The 26,186-nt window shown below is 35.2% G+C and overlaps 1 protein-coding gene across 1 annotated transcript in view; it reads left to right on the top strand.

Moving 5' to 3' along the window:
• The window catches only part of CCDC175 (coiled-coil domain containing 175), a gene marked incomplete at both ends in the record, with an annotated part of 75,086 nt that overhangs the window by 16,331 nt on the left and 32,569 nt on the right, over window positions 1-26,186 (top strand). The window contains 7 exons of the mRNA XM_081291390.1: window positions 2,120-2,229; window positions 3,937-4,018; window positions 9,350-9,486; window positions 10,758-10,868; window positions 21,921-21,992; window positions 23,246-23,381; window positions 23,888-24,019. Of these exons, the coding sequence (XP_081147516.1) occupies window positions 2,120-2,229; window positions 3,937-4,018; window positions 9,350-9,486; window positions 10,758-10,868; window positions 21,921-21,992; window positions 23,246-23,381; window positions 23,888-24,019 (780 nt within the window). The remainder of the gene's footprint in view (window positions 1-2,119; window positions 2,230-3,936; window positions 4,019-9,349; window positions 9,487-10,757; window positions 10,869-21,920; window positions 21,993-23,245; window positions 23,382-23,887; window positions 24,020-26,186) is intronic.

Here is a 26,186-nt window from a genome sequence, read left to right as displayed (position 1 = left end):
CTCACTTTTGCTGAGGCTTTGAACTCATGATTCTCCTATCTCAGCCTCCCAAGGTGCTGGGATTACAGGCATGTGCCACCATGCCCAGCTGTTAGAATTATTCATAATTTAAAGATGAGAAAAATCAAAACTTATGGAGGTGACTGTAATTGAAGTGGTTAATATTAATATGACTTTATGTCATTTAAATCAGAAATACCCGTTAATCTTCCATCATGATTACTTTGAATGAATGAATCTTTGTGTATTGAAATCACACGTATAGCCATACTGATGGAATAGTAATATGGAAATGTCACATTTTCTATCCAAATGCACTGTTATTTCAATTATACTTTATAGGGGGTGGTTCTGCTTATTTTAATAGCAGTGTATCTGTTAAGATACTCAATTACAGAATACGAATAAAAGCTAACATTTATTCACAATATGAAATGATCATTTAAAAAGATCATTGCCTTTTTTTAGATTTCAACATAATAAAGTGCACAGATCAGACCATGCTTAAGGGAGAACAGAGAGGTTATACAAAATGTAATTCACCTGCATGCCCAAGCTCATATTTCCAGTTTCAGCCTCAGAAATCAAACAAGCATCCCACCAACCTAGCTTGGGAAAATCAGGTGTATGTTTCTTAACTATATTTAAAGATCTCTAAGACCATTTCTAATATGCTATAAACGCATCCCCAGGTCCTTGTCCACCTCCCACATTCAGCCTGCCCTTCTCAACTCACATTAGCACAGAATAGTGCTTGAAGCACAAACCTGAGTGTCACACAGACTTGGGTTCAAATCTTGGATCTACCAACCTGGGGTAGAAACAGAGGGTAATAATGAAATAGAAGGTAATAATATTGCCTACTGCAAAGATTTTTTGTGGAGATTAAACCAAGTAATGCCTATCGGGCTTTTAGCCCAGTGCTTTGTATTTGGTAAAGTTTATGGCTGTTGTTGGTTGATATTAGAAGTTAGCAGTTTAGCTATAGATTGAGACCACAAGGAATTTCAGACGAACCTTCATGTGGTACCTTTAGCCTTCAAGTCTTTGCAACCAGGTCAAAACTAATGTGATGTTGACAGAAAAGAATAATTGGGTGCAATTTTCAAGGCAATCTACTTGTTTAGGGGAGGGATAACTGAGGGGTAGAGGTAACAACAGGACTTCAGCCCGTAGCCCTAAATCCAATGATTGATCTCCAATCTTTCATCACTCTGCAAATTTTGGTGATAGTTCTAGAATATTGGACCTCTGATAACTTGGGAACTAGCTACAGCCCAGATGTTTAGCCATCTGGGTGCTCTACAGAAAACAAAGAACAAAACATTTTGAGTATCATTCATATAGTACCTATCTCACATGACATGCTCCCCACAGGAGTTTCTTTGACCCCACATTGATGTCCAGGATTAAATGGCCTAAATATTCCTTCCAGGTAACTCTATGTCAGAAGGAAGAGCAATTGTGCATCCTTTCCTTAGCTCTATGCTCCCTCACAGGTGGAAAATAAAACTAAGACTCAATAACTTTGAATTCCCTTCTCTTTATACCAAAACTACATTGCAAAAATAATGATTTCACTATGAATTTTCTCTACTGATTTTTTCCCTTATTTTAAGTCATGTTAACATTTTTTCATAGTATCCATTTGTTCTATTTTCTGAATACTGATAAAATATTTTTAAAATTATTTTTGGAATAAACATAACTATCAAAACAAAAGACCTAATTTGTTATGGCTTTTAAAAACAATATTTTTTAGTGTTCTGGGATAATTCTTTGAATATGATTATGATGCTGTTGATTTATTTGACTTTTAAAAAATGGTAACAAAATAAATTCTTGTCTTAAATTTTTTTTAAGTATAATTTTCACATTCTTTCTGCTATTATTGTCTTCCCCCTCCACATGTTGGGTTTTTTGATGATTTCAAAATTATTTTTGACCCAGTTTATTTTATGAAGAAACAATTATAAATATTGCCTTTTTTTAACTAAACGATGGTATCGGTGTAAGAGTTGAATGAGTTATTCATGAATATTTAGTGTAATCAAACTGTTATTGTGTTATCAAAATTGGTCATGATTGAATGTCATATTTTTTGTTGAATTTTCAATAGGCTCTTAGTGATCACAATTTAGAGATAGCACAGCTACATGGCTCAATAAAGCACTGGGAAAAAGAGTTGGAAGGGATGAAGAAAGTGTGTAAGATTCTGGAGAATAAAACGTAAGTGTGATACTTTACATTTACTGAAGTATTTATAATATTGTTAATCAACTTTTCATTACTATAACAAATTACCTGAGATAATCAGCTTGTAAAAAGAAAATATTTATTTTGGCACACAATTTTAAAGTTTCTAATCTATGAACATTTGGTCCCATTGCTTTGTGCCCATGGCAAGGGTGCTAGCACAGCTTGGTGGGAACACATGACAGAGAAAAACTACTTACCTGGTAGTCAGGAAGCAAAGAAGGAGAAGAGGACGACCTTGAAGTCTGACAGTCCCCTTACGATATGCCCCCAGTGTCCTAAATACTACCCACCAGGTCCTCCTTTTTCAAGGGCAGACTACATCCTAATAGCACCACTTTGGAGACCAAGCTTTTAACATATGGGCCTCTGAGAAATATTCAAAATCCAAACAACTATAGCAGTTAATATGGTACTTTCATATTTTATGAATGTCTTTAATATTAGATGGATATTCTATTCTCTTAGTTTACTCAAATTTGTGTGATAGCTTTAAAGAATCAGCTCTTCATTTTGAAATAAGCCATTCTTTCCAATGATGAAGAGAGAAGACTAAGAATGACACAGTCACCTTGGAAAAGTGGGAGGGAGGGGACTCTTTGAAATTGTTATCCTCACTTCAGCTGTTGACTCCTTACAAACAAAAATTCCTCTGGGGAAAGTCACTAGTAGGGCATGCCATAAGGCTATAACTCTCCTGTGGGTTGTGATAAGTATTCTTAGTCAAGGGGGATTTTCAGAACCTACTGAGAAAATACAGTGGTAGAGTGCTTGCCTACCATGGGTATGATCCCCAGTACCATAATACAATAAAAGAAGTAAAATAAAATCTGAACTCTTACTTTGCCCTCAAAATCCTGCATGTTCTAGTCTATCATTTCTAGCCTAATAATACCCCTTCCTTGAATACACCAAGCTTTTTCTTGTCTCTGGGTCTTAACCCTTGCTGTTTCTTCTTTCAGTCTCCTCCTTTAGATCTTTACATGACTGGCTCTTATCACTCAAAGAGGTCTTCCCTAATGTTCTGTCCAAAGCAGCATTCTTGCTCTCAGGATCTCACTACACTGTACCCTACTAAGTGTTCTTTGGAGCATTAACATTAACTGAAAGCTATTAATATTTTCTTGGTAGCTTACATCTATTCTGACTACTCCACCAGAATGTAATTTGTAGAAGATTAGGAACTTTGGATATATGGTATCTCTAAGCACCCTGAACAAATCTGGCAGAGTGTGGGTGTTCAAGAATTGTTTCTTGTGGCCGAGCATGGTGGCACATGCCTGTAATCCCAGCGGCTCGGGAGGCTGAGGCAGGAGGATTGTGAGTTCAAAGCCAGCCTCGGCCAAAGTGAGGTGTTAAGCAACTCTGTGAAACCCTGTCTCTAAATAAAATACAAAATAGGGCTGAGAATGTGGGTCAGTGGCTGAGGGCCCCTGAGTTCAATCCCTGGTACCTCTCACCCCAAAATTGTTTCTTAAGTGCAATAATAAATAACTAAAGCATTGGTTCACTAATTGAAAAGCAAGAAAAATTTATATATATATATATATATATATATATATATATATAGATTGTATGGGGATCTGGGAACTGACTAGAAGTTTCCATGCTATAAGTACATGTATCTTTTGCTGCAAAATATGTTCTGTCATGAATCTGTTCAGCTTTCTTTGTTCATAGGCAGTTCTTTACGACTCATCAGAACAAACTGGATGATACATCCGTTATTGAAAAAAATGAATACCTGAGTAAGATAAAAGAGGTAGGAAGACAAGAGTGATATGCCTTTTAGATATAATTAGATTTTATATTTATTTAGTGTTTTATATTTATTTGGTGTTTAAATGTTTACCATTTTTTCAAAAGTAGAAATTTTTGTTGACTAATAATAATCATGATCACACACAGTAACTGATTTAAAGATTTTTATCTGCTCCCAAAATATCTTAAATACACGAAAAAGCAAAGATTGTCCGTGTAAAGATGAATTGTTTTTAGGTTACTTTTTGTGTGGTTATAATAGGACTATCTGATTAGTAGACATTTTTCATATGAATTATTTAGAGAAATCATGATATTCTTGATGTTGTTTGGTAATCTGTGAAGTATAGCAACCTAATTTTCACTTAATAATATTAGTATTATTTGGTGGGATGAGGCTGTAGCTTAGTGGTAGAGCACTTGCCTAGTATGTGTGAGGCACTGGGTTCCATCCTTAGCACTACATAAAAATAAACAAATAAAATAAAGACATGCTGTCCATCTACAATTACAAAATAATTAAACATATTAGTATTATTTGGAAGTACTTGAGTCAGATCTAATTCCCTAAGGAGAATTCTCTAGAATTTTGTTTATTTTGTTTTGCTTCTTTCTTTTTATTTTTCTTTTTTTATTTTTTTTCCTTTTATTGTTTTTTTTTTTTGGAAATGTTTAAAATTTTTCTAGACATTTTTTCAACTTAGGTTAAAAGAAATTTTATAAGTAAATAGCCAACTATGTAAACCAAGACAGCCACAAGATATTTCGTGAAGCATTCATTAGGATACTGAAATAAGAGGAGGGAAGATTTAATTAAAATCCAACAAAAAGAGCTTAGTTAAATAAGTATGAATATTGTTAATATGTTATCAAGTTATGAAGTCATTGTAAAAGAGTATTATATGACCCCATTTATTTATGTATATACACAAATATACACTCACACCAGAGATAACTGAAATTCTTTTTGTTCCTCACAGTAAATGAATGTGTGAAATCTCCCTCCCCCAACCAAATGCACATAGTTAATTACCATAGACCAGGCTTTATAGTGTCAGTACTCTCTATCTGCATCCTCTATCATGTTTTGTATCAAATCAGCTAGATGTAAAATCCATTCCTTTTACTACATTCTAAAACAAATTGAATAACACTGATTTCATGATCTACTACAATCTTTGTTGGAAATTTTAGTAGTCATGGGAAAGAATTCCACTGCAAAGCACAAAATCTTTTTTGTTCACTGCCTTTTCTTTGACTTCTAGTTCTTCATCCACCTCTTGTTCTAGGATGCATGACCATCACACATTCATATTCTCCTCCCTGTTAAAAAGCATCTCTCTCCATCCAAGGCCTGTACCCGTGCCCCAGAAGGAACATCACAGGAACTCTCCCAGAAGAATGATGCGTACCAGTTAAATACTTTTCAATTTGTGGTTTTGTGAAAAACTCAGCATAAAACTAGAGGTTTCCTCGGGGATAGCCCTTCTCTGATCTTCTCAGTTGCAAGGATTCTAGAAACCAGTAAAGGCTGTTTGGTTGGTTGGTTTTGAAGTTGTCTTTTGTTTTATGATCAAAAGATTTTTTTTCCACTTATTCCCTGTTGTAGGAGTTGTTAGACAACCTTCAGACAATAATTCCATAATTTTCAGGCTTCATGATTGTCTAAACAATCTAGGACCCCTAAATTGGAATAGCTCACCTGGTCAAAGGGGCAAATAGAGGGGTTTTCCTTTCAATCCATATTCCTCAAACAAATTCCACGGTTACAAGTAAGTGATCACTTCAAAGAGCAGGGCTCTGACCCACTTAGGATTTCTACGCAAATAGATACTGTAGGCGCTTAGTGGCATTCATAATTCTCATGAGTTATTGGAGGCAAGTTCAATGTTATGGTTTGGATGTGAGGTGTTCCCCAAAAGCTCATGTGGGAGACAATGCAAGAAAGCTTAGTTTTGAAATGATTGGATTATGAGACTCTTAACCCAATCATTGAATTAACCCCAGGATAGGGATTGACTGAATGGTAACCGAAGGCTGGTATGTTGTGGCTACAGGCAGTGGGTCAGGGAGACATGCCTTTGGAGTATATATTTTGTATCTGGCAAGTGGAGTCTCTCTTTTTCTGCTTTCTGATCATCATGTGAGCTGCCTCCACCTACCACACTCTTCCACCATGATGTTCAGCCCCACCTCGAGCCCCAAGGAAAGCAGCCTGCTATCTAATGGACTCAGAACTCTGAAACCATGAGCCTCCAAATAAACTTTTCCTCAAAATTGTTCTTTTTGGGTCTTTGAGTCACAGCAGCAAAAAAGCTGAGATGGAATTCAAAGATGGAATTAAACTCTGTTATATCTTTAATTTCCCCCCCAATATCTCCCCATTCCCCTGCTATTCCCCTACCAGCCCCTGTGTACCAGCACTCTGCTCTCTATTCTATGAGTTTAGCACTTTTTAGATTCCTCATATAAATGAAATCATAGAACATTTATCTTTCTGTGCCTGGACTGTTTTACTTAACATAATGTCCTCATCCAAGTTGTTGCAAACAGTGGGTTGCCGTTCTTTTTTCAAGGTTGAGTAGTTTTTCATTGTGTGTATATACTGTGTTTTTTGGTTATTCATTCATCCATTGGTGGACACTTAGGTTAATTCCATACTTGGCTATTGTGAATAAATTATTAAGTGCACCACATTATTTATGCATAGATATATCTTTTAATGAATGTAATCTATTAATATTGAACATTTTAAATATTGATAACATCACTTTATCAATATTTTTCTTTTTGGTCAAAGCTTTTTGTGTTCTGTGTCATAAGGGTTTCTTTTCCATTATCTTCTAGGCCTTTCACATTTAAGACTGCAAGCCATTTGGAGTGTGTGTATGTGTGTGTGTGTGTGTGTGTGTGTGTGTGCATGTGTTTTATGAGATAATGGTCAAGATTCATATTTCTAAGATTGGCTAATTAACCACCACCATTTAAAGAAAAAGGTCATCTTTTCTCCGCTATATTGCCATTGCACTATCATCATAAATCAAGTGTAGAGTGTTGATTTATCAATGTAAATCAAGTATAAATATATCATAAATATCTGTGTGGATATTAGACTTTCTGTCCTGTTTATCTGGACTAGTTTATCTCTCAGAGAACAATATTTTCTTAATTAGCAAAGAAACCTTTATAGCTAGTCATACAACTCCTTCAACTTTGTTCTTCAAGATAGCTTCAGCTCTTGTTAGTTCTTTGAATCTCTCTCAGTTTGTCAAATTCTGCCAAGAGATTCATTTGGACTTTGATTGGTATTGTGTTAAATCTATAAATCAATCTGAAAAGGATTTCACATCTTTACAATATTGAGGCTTATAATTTATGAATGTGGTGTATGTCTAGTTTAAGTCTTCTTTGTTTGCTTTGCCTTAATTGTTTGGGTTACCATGATGTGTCCAAATTTTTCTTTTTATTTATCCTCCTTGGGATGTATTTGGTTTCTTAAATATGTGAATTTCTATATCTCATAAATTCTGCAAAATTGTAGCCCATTATGTATCAAATATTTCTTTTGTACTATTCTCTCTCTTCTACTTCTGAGCCTCTAATTCTGTGTATACAATTATTTATACTAATCCATGTATCCTCTATCTCACCTTCTTCTATGTCTCCATGTTGCAGCTTTCTAGAAAGATGAGTCTTATTTGAGTTCCCAATTTTAATTATTGTATTTTTCAACTGGTAATTATTTAGTATCTGTTCAAATATTCTATCTCACTCTGCTGTTTCTAATTTCCAGCTATAATTTTGAAACATGCCTAATATTTCTTTGCACATAATAAGCATAGTACTTTTAGAGTTCAGGGTTTGATAATTCTAATAATCAATGTCTGTGTGTGTCTATAGGCTTTTCCTGTAGTCTCTTATTTCTACAAATTTTGTTCATGCTGTCTTATTTCTTTTTATTGCTGGTGAGAAACTGTATGCTAGAGATGGTATTTTTTAAAATGTTCACAAAAACAATTCAAAGCCTAAGATGATGATATCTTCCTTGGGAACTAATATGTATTCACTTTTTGTCAAATATGTGAAGAGTTACTAGTCCCATACTACCTTAATCCACCTTAAATTTTCCTATTGAAGCTCTTTGGGGTCCCAAATCACAGTGGTGAGAGGTTAATCCAGACTCAACATCAGGATGAGCTGTCTGTGTTGGTATTTATCTCCTTACCATGCAAGAAAGCCAAGTCTCAGTTTCCAAGTGGTTTCTTCCATATTGGTAAATGTCCTCAGGGCAGGAGTAGTTTTGAGTGTCAGCCTAACTCCTTTGTCCAAGAGTTAGACATACTCATTCCTCATTACTTTATTTGTTCTTTAGTACTTTCAAGGAGATTGTTCTCATCCAACTATTTTAGTGGTCCTCAGCCAGAAGGTTATTTTAAACTACCCACCATTCCTACCAAACCTAACTTTCTTACCATATTTGAAGCAATCCAATAGAATTCCAAGAACAAGATTCTTACTTCATGCAAAACACTGATGGGTTCTACTTTTTTTCTTTTGAGTGGGGGGCATCTTCCAATAGAAATATTGTCAGACATTGGTATCTGCAGGGGATTGTTCACAAGACACCCTTGCAGATACCAGAATCAGACCATGCTCAAGTCCTTTATATAAAATGACACAGTATGTGCATGTAATCTATCAACATCCTCTTATACGCCTTAAAATAACTCTAAATGATATTTAATCATTTATACAATGCCTACCATCACTTCACTCATGTGGATTCCTTCTACTCCAGTACTCAGTGTATGACAAATTCAAGTTTTTCTTTTGGGGATTTTTCTGGAATTTTTTTCCAAATATTTTCCATCTGCAGTTGATTGAATCCACAAATGCAGAACCCACAGGTACAGGTGGCTGACTGTACTTCACAAGAAGCAAGCATCTTATCTAGTTAAAGCCATTTTGAGCAAGAATTTCTATGGAAGTTTTCTCTTCCCTGGCATTGTTAATATTCTATAAAAAGGACACACAAATGTGGCTGAATGATCACAGTTTATTAATATCATTTCCTATTTCAATGTGGATTTTTACCCTATGGTTTTACATCAATGTTTTGTCTTTCTATACTTTTGACATAATTTATAGAAGAGGCCCCCAAAGGTACAATTGCCTATTTGCTATAGAAATAAATCATTCAACAATTGTGGCCTATCTGTTGCATGCTAAGCAATATACTCAGTACTCTATAGAGAATTGCTCATCTAATGTGGAACCCCTCCAAGGAACCATGAAGCAAGTCTTCTCATACAATTCCTTTGTTTTTCTCTAGCTGGCTGATCAACTGCACCAGTTTCAAACAGAGAACAAAGAGCTACGAGTGAAACTGTATAATTTAATGAGAGAATATAAGATTGTCTCCAGAGAGGAGCATAACGTTTTTACGCATGAACAGATCATCTATGAGGAGTATGTTTCTACCTATAAGCCCCGTGTGAATCAGTGTGCCATAATTATGGGATGCTTGTCTTGTAGTGCTCATCCTAGTTTTAAAAATCTATTGACAACAATGAACTATTCTTAACCCGGGAATAAATAAACACACTTCTAATCTGCCCTTATAGTGCTATGTAATGCTTTCCTTATTTGGATCAGATCAATCTATTTTAAAAAAACACATTTTTCCATTTCTAAAACCTGTTTTTTTAAAGAATCATTATGCTCTTACCCTATAAGACTATCCAGAGAAATTATGTTATCTACCTTCGTTAAAAGCTGGCTCCACATGTGTATTCCCTTTCTCAAATTGTCGTTGACACAACCTAACCCCAGAGACTAGAAAATTATTCAATGAAATCCCCTATTGGACTCCTTTTGGTCACCAAGTCTTGTTAATGCCACCTCTAAAATATTTCTTAAATATAGCCTAAACTTCTCTCCAATTTTATTCTTTCTACCTCTTTCAGTCTCTGTTTTGGCTTTCCTCTCAAAAGTTCCCCCCATCTTCTGGTTTACAACCACTAACTTGTCTGCCTCCTTTTCACCAGAATGATCCTTCTGAAGCATTCCTCGGATGCCATTGTAGTCAACTGGGTATAAATTCTTTTGTCCCACTGGACTACTAGGAGATCAGGGCAGTCACTCTCCTTATTCAGTGCTGTTATGCTTGGGACTTCATACATTGCTTTGAAGGTAGTGGGCATTCCCCAGTGTTTTCTTCAAGAATATTGCAGAGTAAAATCTTGCAACCATGAAATTATGTGAGTGAGTCCATTACTACACTCAACGTTAAATCTCATGGAAGTGTATTTACAGTGGCCAGACCCACTCAAGTGAGTTTATGCTCATTGTTTTGTAGTATTTAAGCTACAGAGAGTTGTCACGATCATTTTATGTCATCCAATTGCACAGCATGCTTAGAACAATGCTGGTATTCTTCAAGCAGAAACCTCACCCAGATCAATCCAAAGCGTGTTTGTTAGAAACACAAACATGCTGGTGACAGCCATGAAACTAGAAAGTTTGATAGCATCGTGGTTTTTTGTCTTAGCCCAGGCTGCTTAAACAACACAAATGTATTTGGGGATTAAAAATGATTTTTTTTCTTGCCTATCAAGTACAAGTCTCTGGAATCAATGTCAGGTACCCCCCACACACACACAAACACACACACACACACACACAAAATATATATATATATAATTTCAGACCTTCAGCACAGCTATCTTTTTTCATGGTAGATACCGCAAACAAATGGCCTTCACTACTAAGAAAGAAAACTTCCTGTCACAAAGAAAAATAGACATCCAACATATGGAAGAAGGACTTGTTACTCTTAAAAAGCTTTATCAGTAAGTATTTTGCCTTTGAAATTTTCAGTCTTTACTTTTATCTTGCATTTATTTCTTAATAAATGGTAACAATAAGTCTATGTTAATTTCTAATATACTATAAAAATAAGTTTATAATTAGCTGTTTCACAGCTAAGAAAGTCATTGCCATTGAATCTTTTAGAATTTTTAAATTTGTTCTTTTTAAATATACATGACAGAGTTTATTTTGACATATTATACATACATAGAGTATAACTTCTAATTCTTGTGATTTTATATGATCTGGAGTTATATTGCTCATACATTCATATATGAACATAGAAAAGTTATGTCTGATTTATTCTACTATCTTTCCGTTTCCTGTCCCTCTCTCTTCCCTTCATTCCTTTTACTCTAATCCAATAAACTTCTGTTCTTCCCTTTCCCCCCATTATTGTGTGTTAGCATTTGCACATTAAAGAGAACATTGGGACTTTACTTTTTGGGGACTGGCTTATTTCACTTAGCATGATAGTTTCCAGTTCCATCCATTTACTGGTAAATGCCAAATTTCATTCTGTTTTATGGCTGAGTAATATTCCATTGCGTATATGTACCACATTTTCTTTATCCATTCATCTGTTGAAGGGTACCTAGGTTGGTTCCATAGCTTAGTTATTGTGAATGAGCTGCTATAAACATTGATGTGGCTGCATCACTATAGTATGCTGACTTTAAGTCCTTTGGGTACATACCAAGAAGTGGTATAACTGGGTTAAAATGGTGGTTTCATTCTATGTTTTCTGAGGAGTCTCTACACTGCTTTCCAGAGGGGTTGCACCAATTTGCAGTCCTACCAGCAATGTTTGAGTGTACCTTTTTTCCCACATCCTTATCAACATGTATTGTTGCTTGTATTCTTGATAATTGCCATTCTGACTGGAGTGAGGTGAAATCTCAGTGTAGTTTTAATTTGCATTTTTCTAATTGCTAGAAAATTGAACACTTTTTCATATATTTGTCAATCGATTGTATTTCTTCTTGAAGTGCCTGTTCAGTTATTTTGCCCATATATTGATTGGATTATTTGTTTTTTGGGTATTAATTTTTTGAGTTCTTTATATATCCTGGAGATTAATGCTCTATCTGGGGTGCAGGTGGCAAAGATTTTCTCCCATTCCGTAGGTTCTCTCTGTACATTCTTGATTGTTTCCTTTGCTGTGAAGAAGCTTTTTAGTTTGATAAAATTCTACTCATTGATTCTTGATTTTACTTCTTGTGCTTTAGGAAGTCTGTTGAAGAATTCAGTTCCTAAGCCTACATGATGGAAAGTTGGGCCTACATTTACTTCTAGTAGGTGCAGGGTCTCTGCTCTAATACATAGGTCCTTGATCTACTTTTAGTTGAGTTTGTGCATGGTGTGAGATGTGGGGCTTAATTTCATTTTGATACATATGGATTCCAGTTTCCCCTTTATATGTTAAAGAGACTATATTTTCTCCAATGTATGTTTATGGCACTTTGTCTAGTATGAGATAACTGTATTTATGTGGGTTTACCTCTGTGTCTTCTATTCTGTACCATTGGTCTTTATGTCTGTTTTGGTGCCAATACCATGCCATTTTTGTTACTAATGCTTTGTAGTATAATTTAATGCCTGGTATTGTGATGCCTCCTGCTTAACTTTTCTTGCTATCTTTAGATTGCTTTGTATATTCTGGATCTCTTATTTTTCTAAATGAATTTCATGACTGCTTTTTCTATTTCTATGAAGTACGTCATTGGACTTTTAATACAAATTTCATTAAATCTGTATAGTGCTTTTAGTAGTATGGTCATATTGACAATATTAATTCTGCCTATCCAAGAGCACAGGAGATCTTTCCATCTTCTAAGGTCTTCTTCAATTTTTATCTTTAGTGTTTGGTAGTTTTCACTGTAGAGGTCTTAAACCTCTTGTTAAGATTGATTCCCAAAAATTTTTTGAGGCTATTGTGAAAGGGATAGTTTTTCTTATTTCTCTCTTTCATTTGGTTCATCACAGATATATAGGAATACAATTGATTTATTGGTGTTAATTTTATATCCTGCTACTTTATAAGTTATAGAAGTTTTCTAGTGGAATTTTTTGGTTATTCTAAATATAGAATCATGTCATCAGCAAATAGGGGTAGTTTGAGTTCTTCTTTTCCTATTAGTATCCCTTTCATTTCTTTCTTCTGTCTAATTGCTTTGGCTAGAGTTCCAAGGGCTGTGTTGAATAGAAGTCATGAAACAGGGCATCCTTGTCTTGTTCCAGTTTTTAAAGGGAAAATTTTGAATTTTTCTCCACTTAGAATGATGTTGGCTTTGGGTTTAACATTTATAGCTTTTACCTTGTTGTGGTATATTCCTGCTATCCTTAATTTTTCTAGTGTTTTGAACATGAATGGATGCAATATTTTGTCAAATACTTTTTCTGCATCTATTGAGATCACCATATGATTCTTGTCTTTAAGTCTATTGATGTGATGAATTACATTTATTGATTTCTGTATGTTGAACAAACCTTGCATCTCTGAGATGAACCCCACTTGATTGTGGTGTGCTATCTTTTCAATATGCTTTCGTATGAAATTTGCCAGAATTTTATTGTGAATCTTTGCATCTGTGTTCATCAGGGATATTGGTCTGAAGTTTTCTTTCCTTGATGTTTCTTTGTCTGGTTTTAGTATCAGGGTGGTAGTAGCTTCATAGAATGAGTTGGAAAGAGTTCCTTCTTTCTCTATTTTATGGAGTATTTTAAACATTATTGATGTTAGTTCTTCTTTCCAGGTCTGGTAGAACTTGTCTGAAAATCCATCTCGTCCTGGGCTGGGCTTTTCTTTTTGGTAGGCTTTTGATGGTATCTTCAATTTCATTGTTTGAAATTGATCTGTTTAAATTGTGTATGTCCTTCTGATTCAATTTGTGTAAGTCATGTGTCTTTAGAAATTTGTTGATGTCTTCAAGATTTTATATTTTATTGAAGTATAAATTTTCAAAATAGTTTCTTGATTATCATCTGTACTTCAGTAGTATCTGTCATGATATTTCCTGTTTTATCAAGAATTTTAGTAGTTTGGGTTTTCTTTCTCTTTGTTAGCTTAGCTAAGGGTTTATCAATTAATTTTTTCAAAGAACCAATTTTTTTGTTTTGTAAATTTTTTAAATTGTTTCAATCTCATTGATTTCAGCTCTCATTTTAATTATGTCCTGTCTTTTTCTAGGACTTTTGAGATGTAATGTTATTTGTTTGGCGTATTTCTATTCTTTTGATGAATGAGTTCAATGTAATGAACTTTCCTCTTAGTCCCAGAGATTTTTATATGTTGTGTCATTTTCTCATTTATCTCTATGTATTTTTAAAATTTATTCCCTGATTTCTTCTGCTATCTATTGGTCATTGAGTAGCATATTATTTCATATCTAGGTGTTAGAGTAGCTTCTTTTTAAATTTTATCATTGGTTTCTAATTTCAATCCATTATGATCTGATAGAATGAAAGGTACTTTTTTCTATTTTTTTTTATATTTATAAGAGTTGCTTTGTGGCCTACAATATGGTCTATTTTAGAGAAGGATCCATGTGTGCTGAGAAGAAAGTGTATTCAGTCATTGATGGATGAAGTATTCTATATCTGTCTGTTATGTCTCAATTATTAATTGTATTTTTTAGTTCTATAGCCTCTTCATTTATATTAAGTTTGAAAGTTCTATCTAGTGGTGAGATAGGTATTATAAAGTCACCCAGTATTATTATGTTGTGGTCTATTTGATTCTTGAAATTGAGAACAGTTTGTTTTACATACATGGATTCTCTATTGTTTGGGGCATAAATATTTGATTCTTATGTCATTCTGATGTATAATTCCCTTAAGCAATATGAAATGTCCTTCTTTGTCCCTCCTTATTAACTTTGGCTTGGAGTCCACTTTATCTGATGGACACCCCTGCTTGCTTATAAGATCTATGTAAACGATATGTTTTTTTTTCCCCATCATTTTATCTTTAGTCTGAGGATGTCTTTGCGTATGTATGAGACTCTTGGAGATAGCATATTGTTATACTTTGTTTTTTAATTCAATTTTCCACTCTATGTCTTTTGTTTGATGAGTTTAGGCCATTTGCATTAAATGATATTATTATTTTTAAATTTTTTTTAGTTGTTGATGGACCTTTATTTTATTCATTTATTTATATGTGGTGCTGAGAATTGAACCCAGTTCCTCACACATGTGGGGCAAGCACTGTACTACTGAGCTACAACCTCAGCCCATTAAATGATATTAAGAAATTATTTTTATTCCCTGTCATTTTGATTTATTTCTGGTTTTTAATTTGAATTTGTTTCTCCTTTGCTTCACTATCCTTGAAGTGCAGTTCACTCCTTTATTGGTTTTCAGTTTTAATTTTCATTTCTTCTTCATGAAATATTTTACTGAATACATTTTGTAGTGCAGGCTTTTTGGTTGTGACTTCTTTTAACTTTTGTTTATCATGGAAGGTTTTTATTTCATCATCAATTCTGAAGTTTAATTTTGCTGGTTTTAGTATTCTTGGCTGGCATTAATTTTCTTTCTGAGCTTGGTATATATTATTCCAAGACCTCCTAGCTTTGAAGGTCTGAGTTAAGAAAAGAAGATGAGACCTGGATTGATCTCCCTCTGAATGTGACCTGTCTTTTTTCTCTGGCAGTTTTTAAAATTCTATCCTTGTTCTATAGGGTTAGCCATTTTCATAATACTGTGACTTGATGTGGGTCTGTTGTAATTTTGTATAGTTAGGGTCCTGTAAGCTCCTATATTTGATTTTTCCAATTCATTCTTTAGGTTTGAAAATTCTTCTGATATCATTACATTGAAAAGATTTTGCAATCGTTTGGTTTGTATCTCTGGGCCTTCATATATCCCAATAAATCTTAAATTTTATCTTTTAATGTTATCCCATATTTCTTGGAAATTCTATTAATGGTCTCTTAACATCTTTTCTTCATGGTCAACTTTGTTTTCAAGATTATATACTTTGTCTTCATTGCCAGAAATGCTGTCTTCCAAGTGGTCTAGTCTGTTGGTGATGGTTTTCATTGAATTCTTAATTTGGTTTATTGATTCCTTCATTTTAAGGATTTCTGCTTGATTTTTTTTTTCAGAATACATATCTCTTTATTGAAATGATCTCTCACTTCCTGTATTTTCTCTCTGATTTCATTTTTTATATCATCCTTTACCTTGCAGATCAGTTTAATTATTATTATTTTTTTATTGGTTGTTCACAACATTACAAAGCTCTTGACATATCATATTTCATACATTAGATTGAAGTGGGTTATGAACCCCCAATTTTACCCAAAATGCAAATTGCAGAATCACGTCGGTTACACATCCACTATTTTACATAATGTCCTATTAGTACTTGTTGTATTCTGCTACCTCTTCTATCCCCTACTATCCCCCCTCCCCTCCCCTCCCATCTTCTCTCTCTACCCCATCTACTGTAATTCATTTCTCTCCTTGTTTATTTTCCCATTCCCCTCACAACCTCTTATATGTAATTTTGTATAGCAATGAGGGTCTCCCTTCATTTCCATGCAATTTCCCTTTTCTCTCCCTTTCCCTCCCATCTCATGTCTCTGTTTAATGTTAATCTTTTCTTCCTGCTCTTCCTCCCTGCTCTGTTCATAGTTGCTCTCATTATATCAAAGAAGACATTTGGTATTTGGTTTTTAGGGATTGGCTAGCTTCACTAAGCATAATCTGCTCTAGTGCCATCCATTTCCCTGCAAATTCTATGATTTTGTCATTTTTTATTGCTGCATAGTACTCCATTGTGTATAGATGCCACATTTTTTTTATCCATTCATCTATTGAAGGGCATCTAGGTTGGTTCCACAGTCTAGCTATTGTGAATTGTGCTGCTATGAACATCGATGTGGCAGTATCCCTGTAGCATGCTCTTTTAAGGTCTTCAGGGAATAGTCCGAGAAGGGCAATAGCAGGGTCAAATGGTGGTTCCATTCCCATCTTTCCCCGGAATCTCCAAACTGCTTTCCAAATTGACCGCACCAATTTGCAGTCCCACCAGCAATGTACAAGTGTACCCTTTTCTCCACATCCTCGCCAGCACTTGTTGTTGTTTGACTTCATAGTGGCTGCCAATGTTACTGGAGTGAGATGGTATCTTAGGGTGGTTTTGATTTGCATTTCTCTGACTGCTAGAGATGGTGAGCATTTTTTCATGTACTTGTTGATTGATTGTATATCCTCCTCTGAGAAGTGTCTGTTCAGGTCCTTGGCCCATTTGTTGATTGGGTTATTTGTTATCTTATTGTCTAATTTTTTGAGTTCTTTGTATACTCTGGATATTAGGGCTCTATCTGAAGTGTGAGGAGTAAAGATTTGTTCCCAGGATGTAGGCTCCCTATTTACCTCTCTTATTGTTTCTCTTGCTGAGAAAAAAACTTTTTAGTTTGAGTAAGTCCCATTTGTTGATTATAGTTATTAACTCTTGTGCTATGGGTGTCCTATTAAGGAATTTGGAGCCCGACCCCACAATATGTAGATCGGAGCCAACTTTTTCTTCTATCAGACTCAGAGTCTCTGATTTGATACCAAGCTTCTTGATACATTTTGAGTTGTCCGCAAATAGTGATAATTTAAGTTCTTCTTTTCCTATTTTTATGCCTTTAATTTCTTTCATCTGTCTAATTGCTCTGGCCAGTGTTTCGAGAACTATATTGAATAGAAGTGGTGATAGAGGGCATCCCTGTCTTGTTCCAGATTTTAGAGGGAATGCCTTCAATTTTTCTCCATTCAGAATGATGCTAGCCTGAGGCTTAGCATAGATAGCTTTTACAATGTTGAGGTAAGTTCCTGTTATCCCTAGTTTTTCTAGAGTTTTGAACATAAAGGGATGCTGTACTTTGTCAAATGCTTTTCCTGCATCTATCGAGATGATCATATGGTTCTTATCTTTAAGTCTATTGATGTGGTGAATAATGATTATTGATTTCCATATATTGAACCAGCCTTGCATTCCAGGGATGAATCCTACTTGATCATGGTGCACAATCTTTTTGATATGTTTTTGTATCTGATTTGCCAGAATTTTATTGAGGATTTTTGCATCTAAATTCATTAGGGATATTGGTCTGTAGCTTTCTTTCTTTGAGGTGTCTTTATCTGGTTTGGGAATCAGAGTGATATTGGCCTCATAGAATGAATTTGGAAGTTCTCCCTCTTTTTCTATCTCCTGAAATAGATTGTAGAGTATTGGTATTAGTTCTTCTTTAAAGTTCTTATAAAACTCTGCTGTATATCCATCCGGTCCTGGGCTTTTCTTGGTCGGTAGTCTTTTGATGGCTTCTTCTATGTCCTCACTTGATATTGGTCTGTTTAGGTTGTTTATATTATCCTGACTCAATCTGGGTAGTTCATATGTCTTAAAGAATTTATTGATGCCTTCACTATCTTCTATTTTATTAGAGAATAGGGTTTCAAAATAATTTCTAATTATCTTCTGTATTTCTGAATTGTCTGTTGTGATGTTGCCTTTTTCATCCTGTAAGCTAGTAATTTGGGTTCTCTCTCTTCTTTTCTTTGTTAGCATGGCTAGTGGTCTATCAATCTTATTTATTTTTTCAAAGAACCAACTTTTAGTTTTGTCAATTTTTTCAATTGTTTCTTTTGTTTCAATTTCATTGATTTCAGCTCTAATTTTAATTATTTCTTGCCTTCTACTGTATTTGCTGCTGATTTGTTCTTCTTTTTCTAAGGCTTCGAGGTGTAGTGTGAGGTCATTTATTTGTTGGCTTTTCCTTCTTTTAAGGAATGAACTCCATGAAATGAATTTTCCTCTTAGTACTGCTTTCATAGTGTCCCAAAGATTTTGATATGTTGTGTCTGAGTTTTCATTTACCTCTAAGAATTTTTTAATTTCCTCTTTGATGTCTTCTGTAACCCTTTGTTCATTCAGTAGCATATTGTTTAATCTCCATATGATGTAGGATTTTTCCTTTCTTATTTTATTATTGATTTCCAATTTCATTCCATTATGATCAGATACAATGCATGGTAGTATCTCTACTCCTTTGTAATTGCTAAGATTTGCCCTGTGACATAATATATGGTCTATTTTTGAGAAGGATCCATGTGCTGCTGAGAAGAAAGTGTATCCGCTTGATGTTGGCTGGTATATTCTGTATATATCAGTAAAGTCTAAATTATTAATTATATTATTGAGCTCTATGGTTTCTTCAACTTTTGTTTGGAAGATCTGTCCAGTGGTGAGAGAGGTGTGTTAAAATCTCCCATTATTATTGTGTTGTGGTCTATTTGACTCTTGAACTTGAGAAGAGTTTGTTTGATGAACTTAGCTGCACCATTGTTTGGGGCATATATGTTAATGATCGTCAAGTCTTGTTGGTGTATGGTTCCCTTGAGCAGTATGTAGTGTCCTTGTTTATTCCTTTTGATTAACCTTGGCTTGAAGTCTATTTTATTTGATACAAGTATGGACACCCCTGCTTGCGTCCGGGGTCTGTATGAGTGATATGATTTTTCCCAACCTTTCACCTTCAGTCTGTGTATGTCTTTTCCTATCAGATGAGTCTCCTGTAGGCAGCATATTGTTGGAATTTTTTTTAAAATCCATTCTACTAGCCTATGTCTTTTGATTGGTGCATTTAAGCCATTAACATTTAGGGTTACTATTGAGATATGGTTTGTATTTCCAGCCATATTTGATTATGTATGTTACTTAACATGATTTGTTTTTCCTCTATGCTTAGTTTTTCCTTTACTGTACTACCTCCCGCTGTTGGTTTTCATTGTTATTTTCCATTTCCTCTTCCTGTAATGTTTTGCCAAGGATGTTTTGAAGAGCTGGTTTTATAGCTGCAAATTCTTTTAACTTTTGTTTATCATGGAAGATTTTTATTTCATCTTCAATCCTGAAGCTTAATTTCACTGGATACATGATTCTTGGTTGGAACCCTTTTTCTTTCAGCGTTTGAAATATGTTGTTCCAGGATCTTCTAGCTTTCAGAGTCTGTGTTGAAAGATCAGCAGTTATCCTGATTGGTTTACCCCTAAATGTAATCTGCTTTCTCTCTCTTGTGGCTTTTAAGATTCTCTCCTTATTCTGTATGTTGGGCATCTTCATTATTATGTGTCTTGGTGTGGATCTCTTATGATTTTGTATATTTGGTGTCCTGTAGGCTTCTAGTATTTGGATTTCTTTTTCATTCTTTAATTCTGGGAAGTTTTCTAGTATTATTTCATTGAATAGATTGCTCATTCCCTTGGTTTGGACCTCTATACCCTCCTATATCCCAATAACTCTTAGGTTTGGTTTCTTTATGTTATCCCTTAATTCTTGGATGTTCTGCTCATGATTTCTTAACATTCTCGCTGAGCTGTCTATGTTCTTTTCAAGTTGAAAAACTTTGTCTTCATTGTCTGAAGTTCTATCTTCTAAGTGTTCTACTCTGCTGGACATACTCTCATTTGAGTTTTTAATTTGGTTTACTGTTTCCTGCATTTCCAGGATTTCTGTTTGTTTGTTTTTTATATCCTCTATCTCTCTATAGAGTTGATCTTTTGCTTCTTGGATTTGTTTATGTTATTCATTGTCAAAGTGATCTTTCATTGTCTGAATTTGCTGTATAATGTCTTCCTTGAGACTCCAGATCATCTGAAGCATGTATATCCTGAACTCTTTGTCTGACATTCCATCAGCTGCAGATATTACCTCATCTAATGTTGAATTGACCTGTATTGTTTGTGGTCCTTTCTTTCCTTGTCTTTTCATACTGCTCATGATTCTTTCTAGCTTTGTGAAACTGTTGTGTTAATGTTTTTCCCCTTATATATTTGTATTCTTCTTGTATAGCTCCAAAATCCCTCTTTTGCGGAGAAAGACAATGTTAACAGTTCCCAATATCAACAGTACATCATCTAAGCACAAGTTTTCATTATTAATACATTTATAGTTAGATTCTAAGTCTGTAGATATTGGTTTTAATTATTACTTAAGAATATATTCATTAGTTTCATAAAAGGCATACCATATCTGGTGGCATATAGAAAACTTAATTTCAGACGAAGTATGTTATACTTAGAGGCAAAGGAGTGAGGGTATGAGGTTAAACTAACTTAGCACCTTTGGAGAACTCTAACCAATAGACTGGTAATTTATGGAAGAATGTATAGACTCAACCTTCTGTATTTAGATAGTTACCCTATGTATAGATAGCAAAAGTTAGGAGATTGAAAGTGGGATAGAGAGAATATGAATGAAAAAAAGGAAAAAAATAACAAGGAAGAAAAAAGAAATAAGGGAGAAGGAAAAGGAAAGTAAGATAGAAATAATGAAATAAATGGGGGGAAGATGGGGTATATGCAATTCCTCTATATTATATTACTTTGGTAATTTGGTTGTTCATGCACAGTTCTTGGTTTCACATATGTTGAAGTTGTGGAAGAGAGAGAAGAAAAGAGAGAAAGAAAGAGAAAAAAAAGTCTCTCAGAATACTGTTTTCCTTGCTTCTAGTAGGTGGCGTTGTCTATTCCTAGCTTGAGCCTCTGTATTCAGGGTGGTGGGTATAGCCAGTGTGAAAGGAAATGAGCTTCCACCTGTATCTTCCCTACTCTAGTCTCTGAGGTAGAAACCAGGTGCCTGTACAGTTGTTGTTTTGCGTTGATAGCTACAACCCCCAAAAGCTTGTGGGAAATATTTTGAGTTATTGCAGCTAAGGGTGGGGGAGTTGGAAACTGGGTACCTGGATCAGCCGCAGAACCGTGCTGGTAGCCACACCCCCTTTGATGGGTTTTAAGGGTTGATGGGCTTCCTCTGGAGTAGCACACGGGCGGGGCCGGGCTTGGCTGGCGCTGGGCGGCTTCCAATAATTAGTCTTCTATAACTGTGCCATTAAGACCTTCATTGCTTCACAAAATTTTCTATGTCTTCCAACTAGACTGTAGCCTTATGGAGCATAAAAATTATACATAAAGAGTTTCTTACATACTCTAACAGCTACAATAAATGAAATAATATAACATTTGTTTGTTTTTAGATCAATACATGAAACATATAGAAAGCAAATAAAAATTCTGAATGAAAACCTGGAAAGAGAAACTCAGAGATGGTAAAAATAAATAAATATAAGTCATCATTTATGTTGTGAGTGGTAGGTGTTATCTAGAGAATAAGGACATGATTTTCCTAAACTAAATTGTGTATGAGTTCTTTCAGATCTAGAAGTTTCTTAGCTTGATTTTTTTGGTGTTGAACAGAATAAAAGTTTTTCAATTCATTGGAGTGGAGTCAGCAAAGAATAAACGTGCTTATATTTGTGCAATGCCTGTTGCCCATCCAGGATTCTGTGTGAACCAATAGGAGGTGATTCCAGGGGAAATAAAGGAGAGTGGTTAAGACTAAAGGCTCTGCACAGGGACTACTTTGCTGCTGTACCCTACTATCTCTGATCAAGGATTAGTAACTTAATACATTCTCTTTACTTTCACCCTTGTAAAGTGTGAATGGTAGTAGTCCCCATCTTATAACACTGTTACAAATGTCAATGAGGTGATTTGTGTAAAATATTTAAGTCAATGTACCTGCTATTACTTGGCTGTGTTTTATTAATATTGTTGTTACTGTTATCAAAGTTATTTATAAGACTCCAGTTGTGTATTTTTGCCATTCTTCAAATATGTACCTGTTTTATGATGTGGTGGAGAGAAAAATTTGAGAACCCAGAAGCTTAATGTCTCTTATTAGTACTTTGGGTAGTTTAGATAATTCCATTACTATTTCTGCCAGCAATTTTTCTTTCTTTACCTGATCCTTAGCATTTCATCTTCCGCCTCAAAGAGGCAAGCAAACATTTCATCTTCCACCTCAAAGAGGCAAGTAGTCATAGTGTATTATGTATTGTCCACTGTTTTATTGGATACACAGATACAACTTCTTACTGGGAAGCAACTTGCAGAGAGAGCATTGAGATAGTTGATGTTTTATCTTATTATTTCAGTTAACTAATCAAGCTGCAAGTTTTTAATTCTGCACATAGTTTAACAAAATTGGTACAGGCACATTAAAATTGGTTGGAAATCTAGAGCTTGTATTTATTGTATTAATATAATTATTACATTATAATATAATCATATTCTTGTTGTTATTCCATATTATATGATTAAATTATCTGCTATTTAAGTTTCTATAGGTAGTTCATATCTGGGGTGATGGGACAATGGGTTCTCTTGTGCAATCTACATCACTGATGCTAGGAGCGATGATGTAAAATCACAGTAGGATTTGTTTTGCTTTGAATTCTTACTGCTTTTTGGTAAACTGCTGGGTCAATTTAATTATCAGTATTTTTATTCTAATCCCTAGTATTTTAAATCAGTGGAAAATATTATGTTTAAGAAAAAAACATAATCGTTGGGTAACTAACATAAAGAATGAAATAAATCAAACTATAGAAAACATTGAACATTCGGAAAAGAGACGAACTGAATTGCTTGAAGAGGTAAGGGAACCTGAGGTGCTTAGAATTACTGTAGTTCCTTACGTATATATCAGTGATGCTCCTTCAATATTTGATTAAACCTTATGTTATTAAAAGGTATTTTCCTTCTACTTATATCATAGTGTATTATTTAACTTTTTTCAGAAATGTTTCCATTTCCTGCATATTAACTAGAAGGATTTAGCAATGGAGCAGCAATTGTCTCCAGAATTTGCTTTTGAAGCATGTAACCAGAAACTTATTAAGGGAGCTCTCTCTTAAAATGTGAGACTGAACATCCTTGATTAGCTCCCAGGTTTGCCTTCTGTCCACACACCATCCCCCACCCCTCCCATCCTGGTGCCATTTTATAGATATCATTTGGTGAAGAGCTTAATTTCTAGAGGGTTACTGAGGCATCATATAACTTGAAATCACAGACAAGCCTCATGTGAGGAAGGCTGTTTGAAAAATGTAAGACTGATCACCACAGAAGAAATGACAAGTCTTCAATTTTCTGTAATTAGACCCTTGTTAGAAGAAATGAAATCGATGAATTTGTGGTACAGATCGAAAAACTTTCAACAGAATTACAAGAGGAGGAGGAGGAATTTACTTTAAAAGAAAAACTGTTAATTGTGGAGTTAAAGAAGTATGAGGTAATTTTCACTTTATGTTTCACAATTTCGGATGTCGGGGGGGGGGATAGTATTACATGCTCTTCTAATCAGTTAAATGTAAAATAAATCTTCCAGTATGAACAAGACTACAATTTCACTCTGAATCTTTCTTCTTCTTTTCCTGAAAAAGAAATAGAAATAGAGAAATGAGAAATATTTTTCTGGTTAAAAAAAAATCATACACTTCAAATAATGCAGAGCTGCTGGCAACATCCCTGGAGACTGGCAGAGCCCTGAAGGAAGAAAGGTGGCAGGGAAACTGGGGAGAGTAAAGAGGTCACCACAATGACTTAGAAACTTCCAAAAGCCAACCTGGATCGAAGTAGGGCATGAATTCCGGGGGACGTAGGTAGAGCAGGTATTGAAAGTATCCAGGAACCCAGAGGTTGCAGATCTGCAGAACACAACAAAATTATATCTTTTCAAGATGACACTACCTTCAAAGGTGAGGGCATGATTCTTAGAGGCAGTCACTGGTAGAAGGCAAGAATGGTAGTAGGAATGTTCTAGAAAACCCAGTCAACAGAGTAGGAGAATCGACCCCAAAGTGCTATGAGACTGAAGAAAGAGGCAGACAGATCCAAGGTTCCATGGAGTGCAATTTATTGGGGACTTACTGTCAGAAGCTAGTCTTAGGTGGCAAAAAGACCATAGGATTCCCATGATTTGGGCCAGAAGGAAGGGTATATAAAATGGTCAGGATAAAAGTGATTTTCATCCAAGTTGGAATGTACCTAGTTTATCTCAGGCTGGTTTATCTCTGGTAATGAAGACACCAGCATCCAATAGGTCATAAAGTTCCATGTACCACTCTAATGGTTTTGTTTATTTATAGTATTCTGGGAAAATATATGTAGAAAATTGGCCCGGTTTACCAGGGCAATCAAGCTAAATCCCTACCAAAAGTCTTCCTGAACTTGATTAGGTTTGAAGAGGAAGGCCAGGCTTTCATTACATCAAACAAGGACTTTATTTGAAGAAAACAGTTTCTTACCATGTAGCAAAGTAGTAGGAAAGCCCTTAAAATTCAAAGTTTAGAATTTTACTCTATTTCAATTCTGCTTACCCCATCTACCCCCATCCTGCCACACAATATGGAAACCCTTTCAGATAACTTGCCCAACAATAGTCAGTTCTTTCTGATGTAAGTAATCCAAAAAAACCAAAGAAGACACATCTTCCTTTCAAAAATAGTATGGGAAAAGCAAGTGAAAAGGGGAACAAAACTTTCCAACAAATGAATAGCACTTCAGAAAACTGGTACCATGGAACAGATGAAAATTGCGATCACACATTTCTCTGTGGATTTTTAAAAAATTAGCTTAATAGAGGTGCAAAGGCAGATCATCAATATGAAATTATAGGAACCCAGAGAAGAAATGTTTGCAGATGATGACCAGAAAGTTAGAAGAAGTAAAATGGAAACTGGCTTCACTCAGAGAACAAACAAAAGAAAGAAACCATTGCTCAGATTACTACACGGTTGTAGTAAAGTGGAAGAAATAGAAGGAAGAAGAGTCAGGGTGGAAAGCATTCCTCAACTGCTTACCACACGTTCTGGGAGCCTGTTTTTCTTCAGGGTATTAAAAAAATAGATAAAAGCTCTACCCTTGTGGAACTCAAATTCTAGTGACATGAGGCTGGAAATAAATGACAAATGGAACGAGTATAGGGGATGCTGATTAATGTTTCAAATAAAATTAAGCAAGGAAGTGGGACAGGGCCTACAGTCTGTCTGCCATTGCCAATAGGGTAGTCAGGGAAGAGCTCCGCCCTAGAGGTGGATGAGGCAGCGTGCCTGGCAGGTATCTGCAGGACATGGCTATAAGCAGAAGGCATGCTAAACACAGAGGCCCTGAGGCAGGGCCATCCTATCAGAGGAGTAACGAGGGGGTGGCATCTCTGGGTCAGAGGGGAATGCCAACCATGGTGGGGAGTCATCTGCCAGAAGCAAATGCTAAATAGAATCAGGAGTGTGAAGATTTATTAGGGAGTAATATCTGTGTAACTTGACAAACTTGAGAGAGGGAGAGTGGTTCCAATAGAGGACTGCCCAGGTGAAGAGCCCTCCCTTGCATGACATCTGCATTAGTCAGGTTTTGGTGGCTATGGTCAAAATATCTGACACAAACAACTTGGAGGAGGA

The sequence above is a fragment of the Spermophilus citellus genome, assembly GCF_964194105.1.
Source record: "Spermophilus citellus genome assembly, chromosome: 4".
NCBI lineage: Eukaryota > Metazoa > Chordata > Mammalia > Rodentia > Sciuridae > Spermophilus > Spermophilus citellus.
The sequence above is the reverse complement of the archived record's forward strand: the minus strand, read 5'-3'. Positions and strand labels throughout refer to the sequence as shown.